Raw genomic sequence first — 27,291 nt, 5'->3', positions numbered from 1 at the left:
TAACATTCCGCTGACGCGATGTGCGTTCGGTTGCAGGGCTTTCTTATCAGATTTTTTTTCTTTGGTTTTTGATTAGTACAAACGAAAACCAATTTTTCAGGTGTTCCTCGAACGACGTTAAGCACGAAATCGCAATATTTTATTGTGCTATTTATATAGTACTGTCGACAACTTGCAGTTTTGCCCATACGTATAAATGCAAGCTAAAATTACACGCTGTAAAAAAACCTGAAAGCAAACTATGGCAAGAATGATGAGACTACTATGCATCGAACCGAGAACACTTTTTCTTGGCGGAGATGTACTTCACGGCCGTCCTCTACAGCTCTAGGGCTCTAGAGAGATAATCGTGTGTGCCATTCTTGGGCTGACTACCATGTGATACAGCAGCTTCAAATGAAGAGCCATGGTTATGTATGGAAGAAAGCTCTCCAGCGGGTCGTCATGTTTGCTGGTAATTAGGTCAATGGGGAGTTCGGCATCGTAGAAAAGAAACCGGCATGAATCTTAGTTTTGAAGCATTTAAAGCCTGACATAAGGAAGAAATCCTCAGCATGGCAGCAACAATCGCAAGGATACCTTCGGAACCACACTATTTAGATACTTTCTGGTACAAGTATGTGCTCTCAGTTGCCGCAGCAGCAGTCGCCGAAACAGGTATGTTCCCTTTCTCCACACTTGCTCGAGGAAATAAATGAGCGATAGCGCGACAGGATTAGAGGTTCGCACGGTCCGGATCGTTCGCATCTTCTGCCGGCGTTTTCCATCGGTGCGCTCTGATTGGCTGGGAGGCAATTTGCGTCACATGACAGTGTCACGCACCAATCGCGGCACACTGAGGCGTTCGCAACGAAAATGAGGGGTTCCAACCTGGACCCCTCGCTTTCGGATTGGGTGCCCAGGTGCAGTTTTAGTGGTGGCAGACAGAGCTCTGTTACACATATTTTCACATTGTTTTGCAGAATTAAATATTGCATCCTCTTGTAGCTGCGTCGCTTTACCATTTGTGGCATCTTGCATCTGTGCCTTCGATGTGTTCCTTGTGACTTCAATTTGTGGTTTCTCCACTTGTTTCCCCGACAGCGACTTACCCGCTGGACATCGTAAAGACACGTCTGCAAGTCCAAGGAGAAATGATGGCCAAGGGCCACAAGGTCCAGCACAGAGGGTTCTTTCGGACACTCTTTGGAATAGGCAAGTGTTAAGAACATAGACCAACAACTGTTGTTGACCGTGCATGATTACGTACAACGATCAAAACTGTTTTTCTCGGTATCACGCAGTACGAGAAGAGGGGATTGTGCAGTTGTGGAAGGGCCTTCCACCAGCCATCTACAGGCATCTGAGTGAGTCTGTTAATCGAAAGACGGGAAGACGAAAAATAAACCCCACTTTCAGTCTACAGTGGCTGCCGTATGAATTTGTACGAGGCCATGCGAAACCATTTCCTCCGAAAGAACGGAGACCGTAGGATGCCCCTGTGGTAAGCAAGGTCACACGTGTGGTTGCATTTTTGAAGAACCTCGGGCATCAAGGCCACTTGTGCTGCAGGCAGTGTGTCATGGTAGGCGTAGTGGCCGGTGGCTTCGGGCAGTTCCTGGCCAGCCCCACGGACCTGGTCAAGGTGCAGATGCAGACAGAAGGACGGAGGAGACTTATGGGGCTGCCGCCTAGGTAGGCCACGATGTTCCGTCGCTTGTTTAGTCTATCCTCAGACCTTGTTCAATATTAGGAGTTGTGGGGGTTCAATACGGCGTAAGGTTTGGTTTGAGCTGAGCAAAGTTGATACGTCACCGACTGTACTCCGAGGCGAGCTTTATTAGTGATACGTTTGCTCTTCCGTAACTAGTTACGGTCTTTGGTCACTGTTGTTGCCTTTTCCCGAAGGGTTTTATTCTATTTGTTCGACATACTCCAAAGGTCCCCGAAAGGTCCCCGAAGGACATTATACGGGGTTGCGGGCCAAACTAAATGAAAATGCATATATTATAGAATTACAACATGCGCATATATCATACGTAAAAAAATTCGCATACGCAGGGATTTGTCGATTATTTATATGCTATCAGACACACGCTCACAGAATGTTCATCCATTATGATTAGGGCCTTGTGTTTTAGGGTAACACCCGGTAAAACCCCAAAAAAGCCCCCAAATTTAACATTGCAAAATGGAGAGTGCTAAGCACTGCACATTCTGCACAGCTGTTCCACATCTGCAGGCTCTGCACGAAAGCCTTGTTCATGTTAATTGTAATAAAGTGTTTCTACCCATTTTATCTTCCCTCAGTGTAATCCCAGAGTTAACAGGACTTTTGTGTTGCTTTTTACTTCGTATTGTATTGTTCATTTAAAATGCGAGAAGCGTTTTTTTTAAACCCAAATTTCTGTTGTTCCACCCAGTATTGCCCCGATTTTACCCCGTTTTACGACTCCTGCCGTAAACAACCAATTTTTACCTCCCGATTTAAAAAAAAAACATAAAACCCGAACACGCAAGGCCTTAATTATGATATTGAAAGAGCCAAATATTTGGGGTGATGTCAGAAAGGACATTAGAAAGACATTTGAATCGTTTGATGGCAGGGTGGAGAGCACGTGGAAAGCGTTTAAAAAAATTGCGTCCGAAGGCGGTGTCCGAGGCCTGTGGAAGGGGTGCACGCCAAACATCTACAGGGCGGCGCTCGTCAACCTCGGAGGTAACAACGTCCATTTGTCCGGATGCCTTCTTTCAATCTGATCGTAGCGCCAGAGTATGCCGGCAACTCTGAAAGACCTGACCTGTTTCTACAGACCTGACGACGTACGATACCGGGAAACGACTCGTCCTGCAGCACACCAGCCTCGAAGACAACTACGTGACCCACTCTCTGGCAAGGTAACTTTGCATTCGGCGCAGCAGTCGTCGTGTTGATGATGCGAACACGTTGCAGCGGAATGTCTGGACTAGTCGCGGCCACTCTGGCCACTCCGGCAGACGTCATTCGCACTAGGGTAATGAATCAACCGACAGACGACAGAGGAAGGTGGGTGGTGTTTCGGGACTCTAGCAGTTCTTGTTCCTTACACTTTACACGCCTTATTACGTTTACATACCACGCTATGTATCTTTAAAATGGAAACTAAATTTGTATGGTACCATACGGTGTATGGTTGCTGTCGTCTGCTTCATGTGTTGTCCTTACACTCCTTATTACGTTTACTTACCACGCTATATCTTTAAAATGGAAACTAAATTGGTACGGTACCGTACGGTGTATGGTTGCTGTCGTCTGCTTCATGTGTCTTCCTTACACTCCTTGTTACGTTTACTTACCACGCTATATATCTTTAAAATGGAAACTAAATTTGTACGGCAATGGTTGCTGTCGTCTGCTTCATGTGTCTTCCTTACACTCATTAAGTTTACTTACCACGCTATATATCTTTAAAATAGAAACTAAATTTGTACGGTACCGTACGGCGTATGGTTGCTGTCGTCTGCTTCACGTGTCTCCCTTACACTCATTACGTTTACTTACCACGCTATATATCTTTAAAATGGAAACTAAATTTGTACGGCGTATGGTTGCTGTCGTCTGCTTCATGTGTCTTCCTTACACTCATTAAGTATACTTACCATGCTATATATCTTTAAAATAGAAACTAAATTTTATGGTACCGTACGGCGTATGGTTGCTGTCGTCTGCTTCATGTGTTGTCCAAGATTCATATTTGAACTGTCCAGTCAGCATCTCATGCTAAACACTTTTTGTATGCAGTGCTTCAAACAGGTTGCATGCTGCTCAGAGGAAGGCAAGTTCCACCTTAAACATTTGAAAGAGTAATGTTATTAATGCCAATATTACAGAGGACTTTTATACAAGTCTCCCCTGGACTGCCTTATGAAGACTGTACGTGGCGAGGGCTTCATTGCGCTCTACAAGGGTTTCTTTCCAATTTGGGCAAGAATGGTAAGCAGACCAGTTCTGGTGAGAGGGAAGCATATCCTCTCCCATTTAGGGAAGAGAGGAAGGTTTTGGGAAGAAATTTGACCAGAATTTCCCCAGAACTTCCATCGAAAAGACTTCTTCCAATCGCGGCATTTGAGGCACTTGCCGAGAAACGCCTAGATGTGACATTTTTGGGGATGCCTGCCTTTTTATCGACTCTGTTGAGTTGTAGCCTTTTTTAGCATTTTTAAGTGCCATAACAGCCTTTTCTGGAGGTGAAAGTGCTCCTTTCCGGTTCATGCTGGGTGCTGCATTTTGCTTTAAGTTTCCGTGTGCTTGCCCCTTCTGTTTTTGTTGTTGTTGTTGTTTTTTTTTCGTTTGATTTCCTTCAGTACCTCGGTCTGCTAGGAGAGGTTTACGCGTATTTGATCAAGGGATTTGTCCTTGCTTGTCCTTTCAAGATCATTGGGGGCAGAAAACACGACATTATTCAATATAGCTTGATTGTAGGCCGTTTTCCTGCGTGGAGAATTCTAAAACACTAACACAGCCAAAGAGCGTGCCAGATTAATGTGTTTATTTATTTATTTTATTGCCCATTTAGGTGTCATTGGGGCCCTAAATGCCTGCCATCATCTCCATCATTTTTAGTGAAAATTTCCAAGCCCTAGTTATAACACATTACATCGTTAATGGCTAAGATTTCAGAAATGTAAAGGGACACTATGGTGTCGTGGACTAATTAGATCCGTATGCGATTGTGATTCACAGTTACCCATAGGTGCAGCATACAAAGTTTTACTCAGCCCTAGCCCCATAATTTCGCACGTGCGGAGAAATTAACCGTGTGTGTTCGTTTGGTCTTAGTTTTACGGCTGAGCACGATGAAACACGAGTAGAAATAACGGACTGAGGATTTTATTGAAATATTTTGCACGGTGGGGTGTCTAATTATCGCGAGGAACTTTTTTTTTTTTTCATAAATTCTGGTTTGAGTACGGACTGTCACTCTAACAAAGACATCTTTTTTTTTTTTTTTTTCAGGCACCATGGTCTTTCACCTTCTGGATCACTTACGAGGAACTCCGTCGCTTCAGCGGGGTCTCCTCTTTCTGAGGGTTTCCGTCGATCCGACGTTTTCCTCTCGGGTCCAAGAAAAATGCCTTTATTTTTTGCTCACGATGGAATCGAATATTGACAGAATGGTTTTTGTTTCTTTCACCTGTGATATCAGATGCTAACCCAAAGCTGGATAGAATTATGCCACTCGTGCTGGTAAACAGACAGACAGAGAGAGAGACGCCTATTTACCACCTTTACCCAAAATACCTTATTTTTAGACCAACGTTATTAATGCAAACGTGGCAACACGGTTCACGCCGTTCGCTGTACCGCCATTTTTTGTTGCCTATGGCAAGATTAGTGTACCGTTAGTCAGTGTAGTAAAAGTACTATTGTCACAGTTTGAATAGTTGTCCCGCATGTTATGTTTAGGGCCTGACTTTTTCGGGTTTTATTTTTAGCCAAATTCGGGGGGTAAATATCGGGTGATATTTTTCATTTGAAAATTCGGTTGTATTCGGGTTAAATCCCGTTACGGCATATTCTGTCGTCAGGAATTCGGGTTTTCTTTCTTTGTTTTGTTTAATAAAAATTTGTCTTAACATGAAACTAATGTTTAGCAATGTTATCAAACTTTATTTTAATGCACGCTTATGAGCGTGCCACGCGACCCGGATGTTTTCGGGTAGATTTGGGTTAAACCCAAATTTTACAGATTTCGTGCGGGGGGTAAATATCAGGCGGATACGGGTTTAACCCGAAAAAGTCAGGCCCTAGTTATGTTGAACACACAAAGAAAAATGAGCGGTACGATCTTTTTACGGTGAACCCTCGTTAATGTCACCGCCACCGTTCCCGCATATTTTGGTCATGGAGCGAATTGTCGTACAAACGAGAAACGCACAATCCGCTGACCTCAGGGACCGCTGCGTTCCGGCCTTCCCTTAGGTGCACAACAGCATCGGTACAGGTGGCCTGGTCTCGTGGTCACTGCTGTTTTAAGCACTACGGTGCTTTGGCAGTCCGAAAAGCGCTAAGAGTCATTCCGAGGTCAACAACATCGGGAGTCATCCCAAACCTCCTTGGCGTCCCACTTCAACGCGTGTCAACTTCTTCCTGAGGCGTGTGTGTGTAGCCTCTCCCTGGGGCTACTCTGCGGGTCGTGTGACGTGGTCGTAATAACGAGAGCATAATGCCCGTGTTTGACCCTGCTTGCGACAAATAAATCTCGGCCACAGTCGGATAAGCGGATTGCCATACTAACGAGATGGATTTACGTGGCGGCGGAACGGTTCCCAAGAAAGACAGTCGTAAAGCGAGTACGTCATATTATCGGGGGTCATATTAATGAGGGGTCACTGTACACGAATGCCGTAAGTGGTGCCGAATTATATCTAGGGAGCGACTTTTTCGGGTTAAATTAGCCTTTCTCAGATTCGGGAGGGTACAAATCGGGAGCTATTTTTAAATCTGTAATTCGGGGAGAAATCGGACGATCATTGTGCCTTCGGGTGTTATTGGGTGTTTTTGTTTCTCCTCCTGTCTATTAAGTCCTTTTCTAATCTCTCTTTTTTTTTTTCGGGATCGTGACCTTCCAGCGGTAATCCCCGAAGGCATAGACCGTGTTGACACACATGGGTGTATTGCTGGGAACGCAAGTGACCCACTCTTACACGCGTTACACGTGGCAACCTTTGTTCGTCTCCAGTGGAAGCGTCGCTGGAGGATTTCATAGTGACTGGAATTCGGGGAGAAATCGGGTCTAACCCAAATTGGTCGCAGGTCAGTTCGGGGGCGGGAATAACCGGTCGGAGTTGGGTTTAACCCGAAAAAGTCACTCCCTAATTATATCGCGCACATACACTACGCTGCGGACAATTTCGGACTAGGCAACAGCTTTAATGGTAGTCAAATTTTTACACTTGCGCTACTAGATTGAAGACCTGCGGCTGCGGCTCCGGGACGACGTGGAAGTACTTTTTGTGCAGGTGCGTGACGTCCTGTCCCTCGTAGAACTCCTGCACGCGAGGGTTGTCCCACCGGGGGGTCACACGCTCTGTGCTGACCACGACCTTGCCATCGACGGCCGCGTACAGGCTGTGCCTCATCACACCAAACTCCACCTGCGTCCGGGATAAAGAAAGGCGCAGGCATGAGAGGGTCTCCCCCTCGGCATTCAATTCCGTAGGAGCGATTCACGACCGTTCTTGCGACGTTTCGCGATAAATTACGGTATAATCGCTGAAATCCTCGATAAAATTCTTTTTTTTTCTTGCGTTGAAATTTCGTCTTTCCGGTTGTCTGTGTAACATTTTTTCGTTACAGTTTTGTGTTGCGTTAAATGAAGCGGAGGGATGTATAAGGATACGGGTGACGTCCGAAAAGCGGATGGAATACAAACAGCAAAGCCGTCGTCTTTATTACACACAAGCTTTCATGTTGGAGACTACATTTCTTCAGGTGTAAAAGACACTGTTTTAGATATACATGTACACACACATACACACACACATATATATAGACTACAAGTAATGAAGAGACTTGGGAAGTCGTATAAGGATTAAAAACAATTGCTAATTTTATTACATAAAAAAATTAAGTGGGAGGTACTAGACATAGATTTACAGTTACAGTTAGGGGTCGACGTTTCGGCAGTCAACGGTGCCTGTCCTGTTGAAGGCAGCGCTGACTGCCGGAACGTCGACCCCTAACTGTAACTGTAAATCTATGTCTAGTACCTCCCATTAAATTTTTTAATGTAATAAAAGTAGCAATTGTTTTTAATCCTTATACGACTTCCCACGTCTCTTCATTACTTTCTTTTTCGCCTCCATCTGTACTAAGTTATCCATCCGTCCAGTGGTAATCACGCGAACATCAAATGGCAAGGGGGAAAGAAAATGGAAAAAGTGAACGCAGAAAAACGCGCGTCACGGAAAAACGGGTGACACAGCCTGCAAGTGGACTTCGAGGAATTCGGTCAAAGAAAGGAAAAAGGGGAACTAAAGGCAGCCAAGGTCGCGCGACGGTCTGGCGTTAAATTAAAAGTTGCCATTGCAAATTCTACGTTCCAAGCACCTCCAACAGAACCCCACCCCCCCTTTTTTTTGTGGGAGTTTCAACGGGAAAAAGGGGGGAGGGGCTGTTTTGTGACATTTTTGGTGTTTTTGGACAGTATGTTTTTTTTTTTTTGGGGGGGGGGGAATACTCGAATGTCCTTAACATTGGAACTATGCGCAGTTTTTTTCTAGTTCAGCCACTCCCGATAGTAACGTGCAAAGGAAGGTACGTACGTTGAGGCCTGGATGAAAGCGCATTATGCGCTGCTTGACCAACATGTCCCCCATGTGAACGGTCGTCCCCGGCCATTTCTTGATGCCGTAGTGCTTCCCTTTACGAGGCTTACGCTGATGGCACGCCTTGTTTCCCTTTGCGGCCCCACGGACGCTCTCCACGCGGGACACAGCTGCACCTGTTCAAGCAGCGCAGTTACGGAAAAAATCTGTAGGTTGGTCTACGTTTAAAGGGGCAGTGAAGTGCAAGAATCCGTCGCCTCGTTCGTGATTTATGCGCCAAGGAAAACTGCAATTTGCGCTTTTCCTCTCCTCCTAAAAAAAATCACGACGATGCGGAACAGCCTGTTATTGGTCTCCTCGAACGCTCTTCCGTAATGATTGGGCACGTTGCTTGAGGAGACAAAATGGCAGGCCACCCCCCCCATCGTTGCTCCCCTTGAAGAGGAAAGCGTAAGTTGCGGTTTTCTTTTACGCACGAGTCACAAATGCGGCTTACAACACAGATTAATCCCGTTCCTTTTGTACTATTGCTTTCATGGTCCACACTTTCTGGATTACCTGCCCAGGGCCTCTACCAGGGGCTGGTATGAGCGCTGGATCGGTAACCCAGAAGATGTGGGTTCGAGTCCTACAGCTGGCTAACCTTTTCAGTGACTTCCTTCTTTCATCATGCAAAAAATGTTATCATTAATTTCTTAGGCACTTGAGGCTTTGTATGTGTTTGTCCTTTCTATGTGTTCCAGCCACAGAACATCAATTCCCATCACATTTTTGCACTTTAGAGGGGTGGTTTTAAGCTTTGCCTCGAGTCGCCTCGCATAAACGTACAACACGGTCGTTTGCATGGACGTGAACCTCCTTTCCAGGTTTCACAGCCACAGGGGCGGGGGCTGGTGTAACAAACAGAACTGGGAGAGGTCACGTGCTTAGGAGAACCAATGGCGACGGCCAAATCTTCCGTCTTGTGTCAGGACCTATGTTCGACTGTTCCAATCTTGCCAACTATGATTGCGTGGGAAAATAACTTTTCCCACAATACTGGCACGCACGATCCGGCGGACCGCATGTATCAAGGAAATATACTACGAGCTGTGACATCACAGCATTTATGTTTGTTGGAAGGCTCGATGACAACCATGTTACAGGCGATGGCCTAGGAACACACAGTGGGTCTTGACGGACAGTTGGGTGCAACCGTTACTGGCACTCCTGGCTTGGAACCCTCTTTCTCATAGTCTTTAAGTAGACCCTGTATATCTGCCACAGACATTACCACCAGTGGCTACAATATGAGAATCGACTTTAGGCTGCCACTTTTCTGTTATCCTCAACATAATGGCCTCAAGTGGTGATAACTCTGTTCTTTTGCAACGAGAAAACAGTGTTCAAGGTGTGGACGTGTGTTCTGAATACAGTCTTTCACGTGATACCCTGCAGCGCGATGCATAAAATAAGCACGTTACTGGCCATGTACTGATTGAGAATTCACGTCGTATCTGTTCCAAATGTTCCACATAGAGGTCAAGTTGTGCTCTGATGGTTAAAAATTCATTCAATTTTATTGTGCCCATTCAAACGTGCTTGTGGTGCATGCTGTATACCTCCACCTACAACGAGTTTGCAATTTTGCATGTTAGAAGACACGTCCGAGAAATGTCCCGTTTGCCGCACTGGGGGCCAAAAACAATGCGTGGTCGTCTTGTCTTGAAAAAAAGTTCAAAGTTCCACTGCTGTCCCACACAGAAAACGCATGTGCCATCATAACCGCGAAGCACTAACCAAACTATACTTCTAGTCGTGCTTCCTTTTCTTCTTGTGGTGCTTTTTACTCTTTTTATGCTTTTTCCGCTTCCTGTCGCAGACGTCGCATTTTTCACCCTCTTTCCTGACGGTTTCGCTGTCCGAGGATGAACTCGACGGGGATCGGCGCCTCTTTCGCAGGATTTTCTCGCGGTTTTTTCGCAGTTCCTCCTGAAATTTTTCGTTCATGTGCTCTTCCCAGGCGGCCAACGTACTGGATTCCTTTTTCTTCTTGTTGATCACTGCCTTGATCTCCTCCCAGGACGGCCTCTCCCTGTTCATGTAGTCCTTAATCGAAGGACCGCTCGTCTGCACAGGTCCGCGAGAACGCGCCAAGGCGATCGGATTCATGTACGCGTATCGATTGTCTCTTTTCCCCATTGTGATACTTTGAATGCGCTTTACAGCAGTGTGCTCGAACCGATTTAGAAAAAGGAGGAATAATTACCGAGCAGTGGTCTCTGTGGAAGAAAAGCAATAAGGCGTCCGAGTATTGACGCCATCTTGGATTCCGAGGAAGTACGAGGAATGGCGAGAAAGAAAGGATAGAAAGAGTAACATAAAAACAAAAACAAGGTAAAAGCTGTAACATATTATGTCTATTAATTACAAAGTAGGCAAATATATGGTATCAACTTTATTGTACGCACATTTTTCTTCGATATACTCATCGCGGATTCATTACACTGCTTCCGCCGGCTTCCGCTTTTACTTCTGCTAACCTACTTGTTTGATGACGTGAAGCCGTGAAGCCAGTCCAATCCAAATCGTTTTCGTTTCGCCTGTATGGCGGGATGAGATGAAACAGCGGAAATCTGCCTCCAAGACAGCATTTTGAGGGCGACAGTTCAGTCAGTGACGTTATGTAACCACGATCAATGACATAATTTTTAAAATCTTAGGATGTCGAGTGCTGATGTCATCATTATAGACTCTGATGAGGAGGAAAACCGTCATAACAATCATCCCTACAAGCGTCGTCCCTCGGAGTTACAAGAAAATAAAGTAGTGTTTGCGGACTGTGATGACAGTGATATCGAAATAGAAGACGCATCGTATATTCCGAATCAAATAGCACCGGACAGTGACAGTGATAACTGCTGCCTTTTGGTACCTCTTATCCACAGGGTGAAGAGTCCTGTTCCTGACAGCCACACGCGCGACGCACCAAGGTCTGTATCATGCACGCTCAAAAGGGGCACGAACATTCCAAATAAAGGTATGTTAAAATTACAGAAAACCAGTGCACGATATATCGGACAGCGACGAGGAACACATGCCGGACTTCAGCACTCAGATCCACAACGACAATATAAGTGCAGTACCCAGACCACCGTCCAATTCGTCGTCAGGTTGCGAAATAGTGAGTTATTACTTTACGCAGACGACATACGATTAATCAAGAAAGCGGGAAATTTATATCCATGTGTTTCGTGTAACGTTTTACTGATGTCGACCTGTATGAACGCACATGTACATTTGGTACCCGTTATATTCTGTTGAAAATGCGAAAAACAAGGGCAGACAACAAAGCAGACGACATTGACAATTTCATCACATGTTTCGTCTTTCATAGAGGAGATTCCATCAATGTACTTATCATTCTTGTCAGCTTCGTGCACACCAATGTCGTCTCTTGCATGGGAGGCAAAATGTCCAGTTAACTTGCTGATGCTATGCCAAGTCAGTGAAACTTTTGTGTTGTTGTAATGAGACCCAGCTTTTGGAACATCTCTGGCAAAGCAGGCGACATACGGCTTCTGTCGGCTTTAAGTCATGCGTCGTCTGTTTTGCTCATCTGCTGTTGTCGTCTCCCAAATCCAAAGTAACGTTGTTGCAGATACATTTTATGAAGCATATATACGCTACGGTTGCCCTTTTAAAGTATGCCCTTGTCTCTGAAGTGTGAGGTGGTGCCACATGTTGCCACGGAGACAGCAGAGACAGAGAGCGAAGTGATTGAAGAAAGAACGAAGGTTCGAGTGAGGAGAACAAAAGAAGAACGTGAAGCCATTAAACGAGCCAAAGAGGAAGCCAAAAAACGTAAGGCACTCGAACAAGAAGTAGCACGTTCTTGCCGTGCTTCAGACTGCCTCAAGGTAAGCAAATAAGGTATCTGTTACCCCGCCTTACAGGGGCTGTCCACAAAGGACATCGGGGTTCTTTTGTCATGAACAGTCCCTAATAAGCATGCAATATATCAGGTGTTCCTGTAGAAAATATGACTTTTGCAGTACATCAAAGTTACACTGGACAAAGGCCTCTTGGAATTGGCACCGTCCAATGAAGTGGCGGATGCACTGCACGCACTGGATGTTCGTGTCAGTGTTGCCGACCTTCCCCTGGAGAGGACTGTAACATGGACGAGGGAAATCGTCTCCCTAGACTCCTCGGTATGCGGTTTTCTTTTCTTTCTTTCTCTCCAGCAAAATGGCTGTGAGATCTTTGAGCACCGCAGATCTCGAGCACGACGACAGTGTCGGAAATAAAAGAGGAGGAGGTGGTCGGGGTTTTGACGGCAGACCAGTTCCTCTACCTGGTGGCGGCTCAGAGAGAGGTGAGAAAGCTTTTTGTATTTACCATTGTTTTCATATTTTTCTTGTGTTTTTACAAGGCAATTTTTTTGGTGTATCAAGTTGCCCTTCACGGCGTAAACCATTACGTGATGGTTTATGTGACTTTTCCAGCAAAAGAAAGACGGCGTTTCCACCTTGTCGGACTATCTCGGCAACATGGCGGCTATGTACGGCAGGCGGACATGTTTCATTCTCGGCCTCGACAAATACTTCAGGTGCCTCGTTGTCAGTTGTTTGGCATGCCACCTACCCAAGCAGCACAACCTCTTTGCCCAATATTGGTCCGATATTCGCAATAGAGGCCCAATATCGGTCCAATATTGGCAATAGAGGCCCAATATTGGTGCAATCGTGTACCAATATTGGGCCGGTGTCGCCAATATTGGACCTATATTGCCAATACTGGGCCGGTGTCACCAATATTGGACCTATATTGGGCCAAGATGTTGTGCTGCTTGGGTAAATAGTCCTTGTCTACAGCCGAGAAAAGAATCGCCAGAACAGGGAGTACCGTGCCAAGGTCTTGGGTGTTGCATCGAGGGCGCCGAAAAATGGCATCTCCTACGATGGACCCTCCCTTTCGAGGGACGAGATTGAAATGGTACTTGTAATGGTAAATGTTTTGAGATTAGTCTCAAACAAGGGTATATTCATTCGCAGGTTATAGTTGGGCTGCAGCTGTCTCACCCGTTTAACGTGTACTATGTTGACTCCATGGTGCAAGTGTCAAAGTGGATAGCAGCATTTACCAAGGCTATTGCCGAGAGACCATTCAAGTATGTCTGCTTTATTTCTACTCCATTGGGGGAGCTGGAATGGTGCATTAATTCCAGTAGTACGTAAGGTCAGAACATTGATTACTTTTAGAAAATTGTATACGTAAACAATTTGTCTGATTAGTTAATGCCACATCAAAATCATTCGAGAATGAAATGTATAAGTCGATTATCTGATCGTTTTTACCAACTCAAAATAAATAAGTAAAATCGAACCAGGGCTGTGCAGATATTTGAATTTTTGAAATACCAAACCAAATAATTGTATGTTCAATTCAAATCCCAAATCAAACATGGAATTCAAATTAAAAAAAAAATTCACATCCAAACTTTGTGTGTGTGTGGTCAGTTTGATCACATGACTATTTGCTTTGTATTTGCCTCGGGAATAGAACTACTAACTTCAATTTTAAAATTACTATTCACACAGCCCTGAACAGAACACGTAAGTAACTTCTCCGACTGTATATTCCCCCAATTATAATCACATGGTTCCCTCTGAATTTTGGAACAAAAACTCCAGGGGCTCTCAAGTCCGTCATCTTGTCTGGGATGTAACCCATGTTTATGACCAGGGCTTCAATATTTCACAAAGATATTTATAAAAGTACAGGTATGGCATGCAAGAATACAAGGGGACTGCACAATAGTGATCAGGCAGATCGTAGGACACAAAAGGAAAAAAATATTAATATATAACTGAGGGCGCCGCTAATTTCTTGATGCCAATTCCTATTGCACAGAGTGCTAACTCCTGTGGTTTCAGAACTAGTATAGTTCCGGACTCCGGATTACAGTTACTCCATAGTTACAGTTATGGACTCCAGATAAGCAGAATTTACTCTAGCGTGTCCACGAAAAAAAAAAAAAAAAGAGGATGCAAAAACCCCAGGGTACCAAGGGTACACTCAGTGTAAAAATTTGTCCGATTACTTTTTAAGAATTAAAAATCCACAAGCGCCATCAAACACACAAACAATTTGCCCCAGTCAATTTCTTGTTTTTTTAATTAAGTGGCCGGTCCCAGACGCCAATACTGCCGTTTATCCCATTTTCTCAGGCTAGAGAAGCAGCGCAGGAGCCTTCACTTCCTTGCTCCCGGAGGAGGGGCCACGCGGAAGCACGACGACCCCGTCCTGACGTGGCGCTCGCAGATCGAGCAGTTCCCCGCCGTTGGAAAGGACGCGGCGGATGCCATCGTCGCGGAGTATCGTTCGCCACACAGTCTTGCGCGGGCAAGTATTTCTTGTCAAAGACACGTACACAGTGAATCCCGGTTACAACAGCCCCGCTTATAACGAATTTCCGGTTGTAACAAACACATCGTAAACGACGCTCCATATTTAACTCGGTGCAGGCAGACTCCACTTATAACAAACTGCCGGATATAACAAACAGTTTTTGCACGACTGTCAAGTTCGTTATAAACGAGATCCACTTGTAGTGCTTTATTTTTATGTGTTTATTTTTATTAATATTATATTGCATACTTTATGGATTATTAAATGAAATAAATAAAATTCAAATGAATACATAATATAATCAATACATACTTTGCAATAGTCCCCACATACCAAATTTTGTGTCGATGCAGTCAGATTGTGCAGATGTTTAATGCTGATGGTTTAATAAATTAAAATCTGTCGTGAAAATTTGTACATCTCGCATTTTTTTTCTCTTTTCTCGTAGGCTTATAAATCCTGTGGCAGCGAACAGGCCGCACAGCTGCTTCTGCAAGATATTGTTGTAAGTGCTGTAAAAAATTTTCCGTGCCCGTCGTCGAGCACACTTATTAACACCGCGGGTGACAAAACGGTGCAGGTGCGTCGTGGGGAAGGACCGCTGGCAACCATGCGCAGGGTTGGCCCGAAGCTGTCTTCGAGACTTCATCATTTTCTGACAACGCAAGACGGAAGCGCTTTCTTCGAATGATTCTTCACATTCAGATCTTTGGAGGGGTGTACACCTTTTTATATATATATATATATATATATGCTTATAGCTATTTAACATTTCTTTTAGTGGAACTTCGTCCTGGTACCGATACTTCATCATCGTACGATCGGGGGTCTAAATTAGCACGCGCATTTATTTTATCGAAGTAACGATCGATCAAGTTTTAATGTCTGGCGTAAATTACCCTCCAGACAGTGTCGCAATGAGAGACGCCCTTTTTGTTTTTCGTCACAAATCAGTTTTCTGCACATAACTGCTTATGTCAAACTGGCCATACTCACGTTATACCACTGCAAACTCAACGGCAGTCGCACCGAATGTAATTCGTTTTACTGCATCGAGCTATACAAAGAAACAGAATGCGATTCGCAAATGATGTTACTGTCGATAATTAAGACACCAGGGCCAAACATATAGTATCACTAGCGAAGACAAGTAAGTAGCATATCTGCACCGCACTCGGCAACAGGGAACGGGAGTACTCCTCTGAAGTATTCCTTCATGTCAAAGGTCATTAAATTTATGATAAAACTTTCTTCAAACGGTTTATCGTTGGTTTTGCTACCTCTCTCCTCATCAGGGCATGCAGTTGCTATAAGAGGGCAAATGTGGTTCAAAATGTCATTTCCGTGTACGTATTGCCATTTGGTTTCACAGTGCGACATGGAACGAATGTCATTCAGTGTGAATGTCATTTAATTTGCCATGTGACAGGGGCATTAAGCAAATATACTACGTCACAAGTGTAAGACGAGACTGTACATAAAATAAAATGTGCAACTTTTTAATTGCTAGTTTTGTACGTCAGCTGCAAGGTAGTACCTCTCTCGTTGGGGTAGCCCTGGAAACCTCCATTGTAGTGCATCATTTATATAGGTACAAAAATACTCGAGGTGAAGCAAGTGGAGTGTATACACACGTCAATACTTCCCGACCCACCACTGATTTGTATAATGTAAACATCTCGAGCACGCACGTGCATTTTAGACATGCAGCATTGGAGTCAATACTCATCTTCCTAACATGTTTTGTCACATTTAAATACATGACAAACACGAGGTCGTGGCCTCCTTCGAGGTCAGTTTAAAATTTACGGTGCACAATTTTTCCGAGAAGGAAGTCTGATACACGCGAAATGTTACGGTACGAAACATTCAAATACGCGCAATATTGACACAATTTTGTTGCTGCATATATCCCAAGCACAAACATAAATACTATAATATAACATCAGGTACTACTATCTGATGTACCACGCACTTAAAATACTTCCCATTATCGTACCCATCTATACAACGTACATAAACGAACGTCGGTGACCAGATAAAATGAGCATATGAACGTGAAATCCCGAGGTCCAAAACCTTCAAATTGTGCAAGTGGGCAACAAAAACGCAACACCCCTTGTGTTGTCCTAAACATGCCCAACTAACCGAGAGACATTATAAAAAAAAAAAAAAAAAAATCCATCTTGGAAAACCCCCTAGAGAATATCACAGCAGTGTTCCGCCTGGTGGGTGAGGAGTGAAACTTTCAGGAGGGTGTCCTCGGGTACGCTGCTGTTGGACGCTCGGCTCGCGGAGGTCGTCGCAAAGGCCAGGTAGTAGCTGCCGGGACTGCAGTCCAGGACCTGCATTGCGACTGCCGCCCGACGCGTTTCGTTAGGACTCTCGGGGCTACGGTACCAATTGGTGAAATACCAACCGTTTTCCTTGTCGGAGAAAATGTCCGGCCTGCAGACTCCTCCTGAAAGAGCATTATTCCATTGTTCAGAAAAATGTTCAGGACATGCGTTTAACGAGCAGCTTGCCGTGTGCGACGTAGTGGTACGCTGCCCGGGGGGGCATTGTGCATTCTGGTCCGACTTCACTTGGAAATGTGTCAGCATTTGTATTAAGCTGTCCCCGAAAAGCAAAATTGAACTGAGTCCCGTCCTGAAGATTGGTAATATCTCCAAGACAGTAGAGTTGGGTCTCCTCCAAGTCTTGGCCAGGGATCGGAACCGGTATTTTTTTGGTCCGGTTCGGGTTCGGGCATATTGGTTCAGGTTCAGCTCTGCTGAACCGAAATTATATGCTTGAACCGGTTGAATTATATCAGTTCGGGTTCAGCTCAGGGGGAACCCCCCTCGCACACACACACAGACAAAAAAAATCCCTCAGTGGTCGGGACATTTACAGGGATTGGAACAGCTACTTTTTTTGGTCCCGGTTCAACCGGTTCATGGGCAGTAATTTTTCATACATGAAAGGCAGCTTACGCTCACCGTACACGGTTGTAAGAAAAAGGTGTGAGATAACCGTTTCAGGTGAGTCAAAAAAAGGTCATTCAGTAGTACAATTATTTCACCTCTGAACCGATTTCCAAACCGGTAACCGTAAGAAATTTTTTCGGTTCAGGACAAGCAAAAAAACTGTTCGGGTTCATTTTGGTTCGTCAGAAAATAACTTTTTCTTTTTTCGGTTCGGGTTCAGTTCCGGTTCCGATCCCTGATTTTGGCACAAATGTCGTACATCTTAACCACTCGGCCGCAGTAACTCCACACTGTTGCTTTAATTACTTGGTGTAGGCTTATTAGCATTATAATCTCCTTTAGAAAACGCTTAATGCGAAAGTCTGACCCGGATCAAAGCTAAACAACCGCTGTTGCACGCTTTCTCGTGATGCTCGGAGTCATAATTGAAAATATTTTTACGTCTCATCTAGCACACCCTTGCCGTGTTCACCAAGGTGTAGTAGCTCACCGAAACCAGATGCGAAAACACTTTTGTTTGTTTTTCTTTCAATTTCTCAGTTTGTTTTCCTTGTTTACCTAATAAAAACTACAGCACTCTGCTGGATGAAACTGTGCAGCTTCAAGTGGAACACAAACCCTAATCTCCACATCAGTCAGCAGCTCCAGACTGTGTACAATTTGACAATTAAAGCTAACATATTACGTACTAAAAATATTATTTATCTACATGCGTCTAAATTTAAATTTCTAAAAGGGTATGTAATACCGGACGATGGCACTGAAACACCAGTTCATATGAAAACGTTCGTCACAAAGAAAGCAGAGCAGACGCCGATCACGTTACCCATGCACTTTCCAATCCAATCCAATCCAAGCCACAGTCCAATCACCACAGAAACAGAACAGGACATACCGATACAAAGCTGCTGCACGACGAGGCGAGAGAGCATGTCCACCGTGTGGTTGGTGAAATCTAGTACAAAGTATTGTTCTTCTTGGCTCTTCACCTTGAGATCCTAAGAGGAGAAGCATAATTTTTACTTCAGTTCCCTTGCCTCGGATTGGCTCGGCTCGGATTCCACTTTACCTTGGATTCAAAGCTGCTTCCTGCACGGAACAGCTTGACATAGGACGCATAATTTGGATCTCTCAATTTTTCTTCCTGAAACAGGTCGACCGTAAAAAACGCGACATCTGCAACAAACCGTACGTGGGGACTCTTGGGGAATCTCTTCCCGACAGCGATACGTGAGTTGCAAGAGCTATGAAATCACCCAGAGGGCTGCGTCCTGACGCGTAGCCGAGAGGTTCACCGTTGCCTTGAGCAGGGCCCCGTCCACGTACTTGGAAAGACCAGGTACCAGGTGTGCCACATGCACGGTGGCATTGTCGTACTGCATGCGCCATTCCACTTGTCCGGTTGCTGTTCCAACCAGCTGGAACTGGACGACGACGAGATTTGAAGAATTCAAAAGGCATGTGTGATATAAAATTCCAATTGATACACATCAAAAGTAGCCAGAAATTAAAGCGATTATCCGGCACAGATCCTACGATTCTGAAACTTAACTGAAGTTGTATTCACAAATTGTATAGATAAACAGTGAAATTTTAATGCAGAATAAATAGAGCATGAAGTTTTAGGGTTTAACCCGATTCTTCCCCGAATTGAAGGCTGCCTCTTTAGGGTGACACCCGATTTTTACCCAGCAAAGTGCCCTCACTGAAACGTCTATAGCCAATGCACGAAAGCTTGTTTGGCATTGAATACAATTACATCACCGTTTGTACCAAACCAGTACGGTTCGTTTGAGTAAGAGAGCCCAATTTCTCCCCAAGTTTAGCATACTGGAAGTTTTTCTCACCCGAATTCACATGAATTTAGAGCATCTGTTTATCTCTCCGATTTTTACTCCTCAAATTTTGAAAAAGTATTTCCTGAAGACTTCAGCCTGAAACTGAATAAAGTTGTTTTTGAGAAATTTACGGAAGTATATCATAATAACAGACGTTGGATCCAATAATGTCAGATTAATCGATTATTATATTTTATATAATTATATAATATGATAATAATAATGATAATCGGATAATAACAGCAGCTCACTGTAAAATGATCATTACACTGATGTTTAACCAAGTACACCAATAGGTGGGCGAACAGGCGAAACAGCTGCAGCCAGTGACATGATCATTTAACCCTGAACATGACGTGTGCTTCGATTCCTGCTGCGTATTCCCCCGTGCTCGCAGCACTCAACATTACAGGCCCCATTTTGGTGCCGAAGAGAAGACAGAAAAACAACCTACAGCCAAGCCAATACAAGCCGAGTCGCAGCTTTGAATTTTTCACTTCACTATCTTGCACTTACCAGCGTGGAATGGACGTTATGATCCGAGGCGACAAATAGCTGCGACATGGCAAACGCCTTGAAATGCCCCACGAGCATTGTCCTGCAACGTTAGTAAGAGATAAATGTTGAGAGAGCGTGGACAACGTTTACTGGTCCGGCATCACCTTATCGGGGAGTCCAGCGCGAGGTGGATGCTCCACTGCTTCGTGAAGTGTGGTCCAGTGAGACGCATCAGGTGCCCTTTCCCCCAGCCCACGATGAGGGAAGGGGCGTCGTCACCCGTAAGCGTCCTTAGCATTATTTCTCCTTTAAAGCTGGCTTTACTGTTAAATGATAGAAGCGCACATTACTCTTTAGAAGAGTGAAGGCCGGCCCATCCTAGCAATGCCTTACGGTTGTCACCGGGGCTCGAAATTTCAGGCATTTGCCTATAAATGAAATTCGAATAATTTCGAATACCTCGTGGTGAAGTATTTGGGGGGGGGTTGTGCTCATTAGCTAGATGGTGTTCTGCTCCGAACGTGTGAGCGTTTTCTGTATGGTAGACTAGTTTAGCGAGATGAACTGCACTGAGAGTTTGTTAACATGTTCCATGCAGCCTGCTTTGTGTGCATCTCCTCGTTTCTATATTTACATCGTAAATTTCCTGTACTTGTTTTTAGAAACTGCACGTACTGGTATTTCCATCTGTTACTGAACATAACTCTGGAAGTTAGAAGTGCATTTAGTGTAACCTGCATTGCCCAGAGTACAGTGTTGACCATGAGCTCACAAAACTTTAGTGAACAAAATACAGTGACAGTGTGTGTGACAAAAAAGTGTTAGTGACAAAAACTGTAAACAGTGTAAATCGGGCTTCACCCAACACTCTAACGTAATGAGGTGAAGCCGACTTGCAGGATGGAGCCGCACACCAAAAGAACAGTGCCGGTAACATGAAGTGGGCTTCACCTAGCCCTTAGATGTAACAAGGCGAAGCCCACTTGCGGAATGGCAATAGCGATACCTCGCTTCGGTACTATTCGAAAAATATTCGAAAATTTATAATACAGAAAATAGGTTGCGAATAGCATTCGAATAGCATCAGATAGTATTCGTTTCATATTCGAAATTTCGAATATTTGCACAGCTCTATTAATAACAATTCCATTCATCTCGCTTACCTCCATATAATTTGTAAGTTGCGTTGGCCTTCGTTGCATAATTCACTCAGTGTGGTTTTGAATATGACACCTGTTGGCAGAAATGGGAGCATCCTTCAAGCCTTGCCACCTTGCAAGCAAACACCGGCACAAAATCTGGTAAAGTAAATATAGTTTTGCACAGTATTTTGCAGAGAGCGGCCCTGCATGTAATGATTCGTAATTCTTGCTGGCCTGATACCTGATGCCTCCCTATATTGCTGTGAAAATTTTACGATCATTGGAGTTTACAATAACCTCAACTTCTTCAGCATTTGATGAAACAGGTGATGACCTCATGTGGAAATGTCGTGACTCAAACGAGGGAGATGAAATATGCTTCCGAGAACGCATACTCCAATGTTGCAGTGAAACGGCAGGTGAGTGTACCGGTAACGGTAGATGAGTGTAGTTGAGTGTACCGGTAATGGTAAATGAGCGTAGTTGAGTGTACCGGTAATGGTAAATGAGCGTAGTTGAGTGTACTGGTAATGGTAAATGAGCATAGTTGAGTGTAATGGTAAATGAGCGTAGTTGAGTCTACTGGTAATGAGCGTAGTTGAGTGTACCGGTCATGGTAAGTGAGCATAGTTGAGTGTACCGGTCATAGTAAGTGAGCGTAGTTGAGTGTACCGGTAATGGTAAGTGAGCACAGTTGAGTGTACCGGTAATGGTAAGTGAGCGTAGTTGAGTGTACCGGTAATGATAGTTGAGCGTTGTTGAATGTACCAGTGGGTGTCATTGACTTCAATTATCCGAGTAGATAACATAATAAAATCAGAAGTTCTTGGCCTGCATTTTCGAATATTCCAAATAACAATTATGCTTCTGAGAAACGTACCGTCTCCTGCAAGCGTACGGCAAAAGAAGAACACATCGGCAGTTTGATCCCTCGGCAACAGGGTGACGTGAGCGGGACGTTGGGTGCACATTCTGAGGTGCAAGGGCGTTGAAACCAGACGACCGTCCGAGCCTGACACCACTGTGGCTGCCCACCTGGATTCGCCAGCAAATCGGACCTGCGTGGACACCAACATTTAGACACGACAGAGACGCTGCTGGGACTCTAAAATTCTGACTTTCTGATATATATATATATACAGGGTGTTACCCTATAAAAGTCTACCCGCGCCGGCATGCCGTGCTCGCCAATTACTCAATGCAGGCGGTACAGTGTGTTGCCTACGTATAAAACTCATAAGGACATTCCATCATGGTAAATATCGAAGTGATTGAGCACCCTAACGCAAAGTTATAGCGCAAAATGTGAGGTTCCCGTAGTCAAAACAGCCAAGATGGCGCCTCTCAGTTAGCAGACGACATCTCTTTTGGGTGTCGTCTGCTGAGTATGCGTCGGCATTTTTCGTTCCTCACGTTGCTTAGTTCTGAGCAAAATACGACAGTTACACGAAAGCGAAATGAAAACTGCAGTTCCATCCGGCTGGCAGGATATGCGACACGTTGTCGTGTGGGGAGCAGCATGTCAAGTGCTCTTCTCAACGCCGCCATCTTGTTTGTTTTGACTATGGGAATTGCACGTTTTGAGTTATAACTTCGTGCTGCGGCACTCAATCACTTTGAAATTTACCAAGATTAATTGTCCTTATGAGCTTTATATAAAGATCGCACAATGTGCCACCTGCATTGAGTAATTGGCGAATACGGCATGGCGGCACGGGTAGACTTTTATAGGGTAACACCCTGTATATGTTTTTAAAGCACTTCTGGCACCATCCAACACACAGAACGAATGTCTTTCACACCCAATATTTTTAGGGTGAGCCAGACGTCCCGTTTTAGAGTGTCGGTCCTGCCATGCATTTTTTTTTTCTTTTTGCAACACAGAAGCAATACATCCAGATGTTTTGGCAGATGGCAAATACATAGTTTAGGAATAAGTATGAAGCAAAAAAGGAAAAAGACGCAAAACCGCAACACACATTTACTCCTCACACGTGTAGTATTTTTTTAAAAACATACCATGAAAATATTCCCTTCCTCGGAATACAATTTATTACCGTCTGTGCTGTTACATCCACGGGTACCTGTCTTGCACGTGATGGGATCTGATGGGATCTGATGGGCACACGTAAACTTTCATGTTGCTGAATTTATTGTGCTCTGACCAAGAACAGAGCTCTGGCAAAAATTTGAATTTTTACCTTGGACTAAAAGTTTGAAATGCTAGACTATTCAGAGCAATTTCATTGCTCCTAGAAGACAAGAAACTCGGTCGGAAATTGTCAGTTGGTAAATGCATTATTTGTAGGGCCTGACTTTTTAGGGTTAAACCCGTATCCGCCCGATATTTACCCCCCGAACGAAGTCTGTAAAATTCGGGTTTAACCCGAATCTACCCGAAAACATCCGGGTCGCGTGTCACACTCATAAGCGTGCATTAAAATAAAGTTTGATAACATTGCTAAACATTAGTTCCACGTTAAGACAAATTTTTATTACACAAAAAAAAATCGCCCGAATGCACCCGAATTCCTGACGACAGAATATGCCGTAACGGGATTTAACCCGAATACACCCGAATTTTCAAATGAAAAATATCACCCGATATTTACCCCCCAAATTTGGCCAAAAATAAAACCCGAAAAAGTCAGGCCCTAATTATTTGCTGCAACCAACAGCACTACCTGATTTCCTTGGAGAATTGACAGGGGATGTTACGTAACAGCACATGAGAAGCAATCCGGCTAGCACACAAATCAATGTGGTGCCACCGTTTCAGCGATATAGTAGACACCAACCTTCAGTACCGCAACAAAGTCCGGCATGCCGTCTCCGTTGCAGTCCGGTGCCACCTCAACCTCAGAAATAGTCTCTATAGTAGTCGCGTTGTTATGGTCGTGTGCGTACCACAGCACCGTACCTGAAATAAAGATCCTTTAGTTTCGTGGCGCATGTCTTGCGACAAAGCGCCCTGTTGAAGCAAGAGCTCATTTACTTGCAGCCACTCTTGTACCGGGCGGCACAGACTACTCCATTAAAGACTATGAACTATGAAATAGGGGATTTGTGTTTTCGAGTTTTTTGAAAATCGGCCTTTATCTCGGCTTATATCTTTATAAATTAGCTATATCAGGTAGAAAAGCAGATCTTCAGGTGGAAAATAGAAAATAAAAGCTGGCTGTTCGCATTTCTTATGAACATGAGATGCGGAATGGCCTTGCTGAATGTGCAGGGCAAAGCATTTTCCAGTGCCTATATTGGTAGCTGGATTGGCACTTTGCAAAGTTATTTTTCTGGTTTTTTTTTTCGTTTGTTCCCCTAAGTGACGATGATGCAAATCGGGGGGGGGTAAAAAAACGGGTCTTACCCTATCTCCCAAGGCCCTGACTATGAATACTAACTACCTAATGACATGCTGCTTGTAACTGTTTGCAAAGAGTGGCTGAACGAAGAAAAAAATTTGATAAAACGCCTGACCGTCAGACTTGTTGAGCGCCGCCAGCAGAGGCGATGTTCCGTCTCCTACTGCAATGCAGAAATGGTAGCATGTGTGGTGCGCGACCCGTCCGTACAACTGCGTCTCCCAGAGCGTGTTTCCCGTCTTGCCGTCCACGGCCAACAATCCCCAGGTGAGGGTCTCGCCCGGCCGCTCGAAGCCCAGGTGCACCGTCGACTTGCACCCTCGCTCGGGTGTAATGCTGGACATCAGGTTGGAGGTCAACACTGCGTTTCGAGCACAGCAAGAATGAGGGACTCTGACACCTTGCAGCTAAAGTCTTTGTGCTTCACCAGTACTCGAAAAGGTAGTCTGACGATTTTGTCACGTGGTCAGATTTTTACCTAACGAACGGCGTGAAAAGGAGAGAGAGAGAGAGAGAGGTAGAGAGAGGTTTAAAGGGACTATGAAACGATTTTTTTCTTCGTTTCGTTCGAAAGAAGACATTTTTCTGAGTCTAGAACCGAAATTTTACTTTCGTCGCGCGAGCGGATTTCCCGGAAGCGAATTTAAACGGAGCGGCGAAGGGAGGACAGCTAGCGCCGCGCCGTGGCGAGCTGCCGAGCGGAGACACAACGGGCAACTTGACGCGACCACGGCCGGCTCAGCAACACGTCATCGTGACGTGTCGCCGAGCCGAGGAATCCCGCCAGGAGCATGCGCCGTAGGATCCGGCGTATGCGTTCATCGGGAGTGGAAATCTCCATGACAGCAGCTTTCGCGTGATCGGCAGATTTCGGCAGTGGCGGCAGCCACAGCGCGAGCTCGCGGCATTACTTGCCATTGTGCAACACCGGTGACGTAACGGGGAACCGAAGTGCTGTCCGTACAGTTACACCATCGGCAGGGAAATATGCGCGGGAGAGGAGGAACGCGGAAGAGACATTTCCAGCGCGCGCTCCTCGCAGAGTGGAGCGATTTCGTCCGGAAAAATTTGTGGCATATTAGTTTCTCTGCGGGAAGAACAGTTTCCATCGAAAAAAAGTATGGGGGTTCGGGAAATTTCATAGTCCCTTTAAAATAGGGTGCGTGAGAATAGGGCGATGCAACGTGCAAGCATTATAATAAGCGAGGACGTCATTTCTTTGGGGCCCTGAAGTGCCTGTGTCCTTTAATATGTCTGAATTTCAAGTGAAGATGCTGACAGGAGAGTTGTTTGGGGTTAAAATACAAAGAGGTGCAAGGGGGCACTACTATCCATCCATCCATACTCCTGCCAGACACATCCATTTCAATGGACCATTTACGTGAGATGTGGCACACACTCTCGAATGTCGTCTGCTACTGGCTCAAAGCAAATGCACATAAGGAGGCGCCGCAATTTCGTTTTTTGACGTTTACAACATGACCCCGTAGCCTTCCCTGCTGTCCCACACCAGACCAATAGGCTACGTTCCACTGTTTTGAAGAAGAGGAAAAAGGTGATTCTTGCGCTTTTTGAGTGCAGTGCAGCCATTCTGCATTAAAGTTGTCCATTATCGTTCATGGGTCCTTTCCCTACATTTTTAATGCCGAAACCCGTGAACCGTAGCCCCACTCATTGACGGAAAGATTCCAGGAACGGGGAAATGGTATGTGGTAGTGTGAGCGTAGTAATGGCTCCGGCTGTTTTGAGTCGGAACGAGAGCCGCACATGCGCTGTGCATTCTCATGCAGATGATCTGTTACAGTAGGGAGCAAACTTTCCCTTTAACGAATCAGATAATTTTACTTCGTGCACTGGATGCCTTTGGAAGTCTGTGCATTCCCTGTGGTAAACGTAATGAGTAGGTACCTAGTCCACTAAAGTCGAAGGTCCACTCTTGAGCCACCGTGGGTACGCTCTCCAGCGGAAGGAGTGCCCCGTAACGACAGGGAATGAGCCAACCCAGAGACACCACAAACAGAGCAGCAGCGATGAGACTCAACACGAAGCAGATCTTCCGAGCCGTGGACATGGGTAACTCCCTCTGTAAGATAAGTCTACACATGAAACTATCTATCATCAAATGAATCTGCACAAAAGCAGACGACAGAGCCACATATGCTCTATTTTTCTCGCTTAATTTCCCTTGAATCAGACGGCATGCAGAAATATCCACCTCATCGATGGGTTCCGTTGAAAGATCACCCGGCACTTTATTATCGCCAGGCACTGGAGTTTTGTGAGGGGGTGGCTCTGTGATCGGTTCATCGTCACACTGAGGAAGCGGGCTGTAGTGCTTCCCGCCTACACCGTTCAGCTTCATGTTTTGCTGGAAAGATACAACACATCGTATTTCTGTCTCTTTCTACTGTCAAAATCACTGGACACTCACTTCCCTGATTTCGTGGCCAAGCAGAAATTAATGTTCCATCGTTAGTGTGTCCTTTATACGCTGTGGGCAGCACTTCGCACAACTACATTTCCACATTACGACCTATGACAGCTGCGTGTAGAATAAGCTCAAGTCATTTTATGTGGTTTGGTCGTGGCAGAAAAAAAGAGTTACGGCAGCCCCTCTGCGCCATGATGGATTTTCACTGTCATTGGGGACGAGGGTAACGAAGGTGTGTTCGGTATTCCGTAGCAGAACGCAGAACGAACAAGATAGAATAGAATGATAGATAGAGGCGATGAGGGTGAGACTACACAAGTAAGATTAATATTATTAGGTATTCACTTTGATTTTTATGATACACTATCA

At 44.9% G+C, this 27,291-nt stretch overlaps 4 protein-coding genes across 5 annotated transcripts; 2 read left to right on the top strand and 2 right to left on the bottom strand.

Annotated features, from left to right (window-relative positions):
- Window positions 1-6: 6 nt before the first annotated feature.
- On the top strand, window positions 7-5,400 carry LOC135391998 (mitochondrial uncoupling protein 4-like). The gene is made up of 10 exons (XM_064622601.1): window positions 7-657; window positions 1,084-1,194; window positions 1,284-1,346; window positions 1,399-1,483; window positions 1,552-1,674; window positions 2,586-2,698; window positions 2,793-2,877; window positions 2,933-3,025; window positions 3,850-3,952; window positions 4,976-5,400. Exons 1-10 carry the CDS (start codon window positions 555-557, stop codon window positions 5,045-5,047), a joined length of 951 nt encoding a protein of 316 aa, XP_064478671.1. The 5' UTR covers window positions 7-554; the 3' UTR covers window positions 5,048-5,400.
- A 1,471-nt stretch (window positions 5,401-6,871) lies between these two features.
- On the bottom strand, window positions 6,872-10,632 carry LOC135391997 (large ribosomal subunit protein bL27m-like). The gene is made up of 3 exons (XM_064622600.1): window positions 10,538-10,632; window positions 8,287-8,465; window positions 6,872-7,116 (listed from the first exon to the last, which is right to left on the bottom strand). The coding sequence occupies exons 1-3, from the start codon at window positions 10,590-10,592 to the stop codon at window positions 6,910-6,912; spliced, it is 441 nt and encodes a 146-aa protein (XP_064478670.1). The 5' UTR covers window positions 10,593-10,632; the 3' UTR covers window positions 6,872-6,909.
- A 202-nt stretch (window positions 10,633-10,834) lies between these two features.
- Window positions 10,835-15,457, top strand: LOC135391996 (crossover junction endonuclease EME1-like). Of its 2 annotated transcripts, XM_064622598.1 has the most exons (12): window positions 10,835-11,261; window positions 11,326-11,452; window positions 11,994-12,188; window positions 12,324-12,482; window positions 12,548-12,646; window positions 12,777-12,880; window positions 13,146-13,266; window positions 13,326-13,441; window positions 13,872-13,886; window positions 14,502-14,676; window positions 15,131-15,187; window positions 15,263-15,457. In XM_064622598.1, the coding sequence occupies exons 1-12, from the start codon at window positions 10,993-10,995 to the stop codon at window positions 15,371-15,373; spliced, it is 1,548 nt and encodes a 515-aa protein (XP_064478668.1). In that variant the 5' UTR covers window positions 10,835-10,992; the 3' UTR covers window positions 15,374-15,457. The 2 variants fall into 2 exon arrangements, with proteins under 2 accessions (XP_064478668.1, XP_064478669.1); XM_064622599.1 differs by lacking the exon at window positions 13,872-13,886.
- Window positions 15,458-16,165: 708 nt separating this feature from the next.
- LOC135391995 (uncharacterized) lies at window positions 16,166-27,139 on the bottom strand. Its single transcript, XM_064622597.1, has 14 exons — window positions 26,923-27,139; window positions 26,707-26,859; window positions 26,400-26,574; window positions 24,607-24,852; window positions 23,928-24,049; window positions 22,010-22,187; window positions 21,151-21,220; window positions 20,152-20,310; window positions 20,006-20,087; window positions 18,908-19,075; window positions 18,721-18,795; window positions 18,547-18,649; window positions 17,102-17,143; window positions 16,166-17,038 (listed from the first exon to the last, which is right to left on the bottom strand). The coding sequence occupies exons 2-14, from the start codon at window positions 26,851-26,853 to the stop codon at window positions 16,881-16,883; spliced, it is 1,725 nt and encodes a 574-aa protein (XP_064478667.1). The 5' UTR covers window positions 26,854-26,859; window positions 26,923-27,139; the 3' UTR covers window positions 16,166-16,880.
- Window positions 27,140-27,291: the final 152 nt, after the last annotated feature.

This window comes from Ornithodoros turicata, chromosome 4, assembly GCF_037126465.1.
Source record: "Ornithodoros turicata isolate Travis chromosome 4, ASM3712646v1, whole genome shotgun sequence".
Taxonomy (NCBI): domain Eukaryota; kingdom Metazoa; phylum Arthropoda; class Arachnida; order Ixodida; family Argasidae; genus Ornithodoros; species Ornithodoros turicata.
The sequence above is the reverse complement of the archived record's forward strand: the minus strand, read 5'-3'. Positions and strand labels throughout refer to the sequence as shown.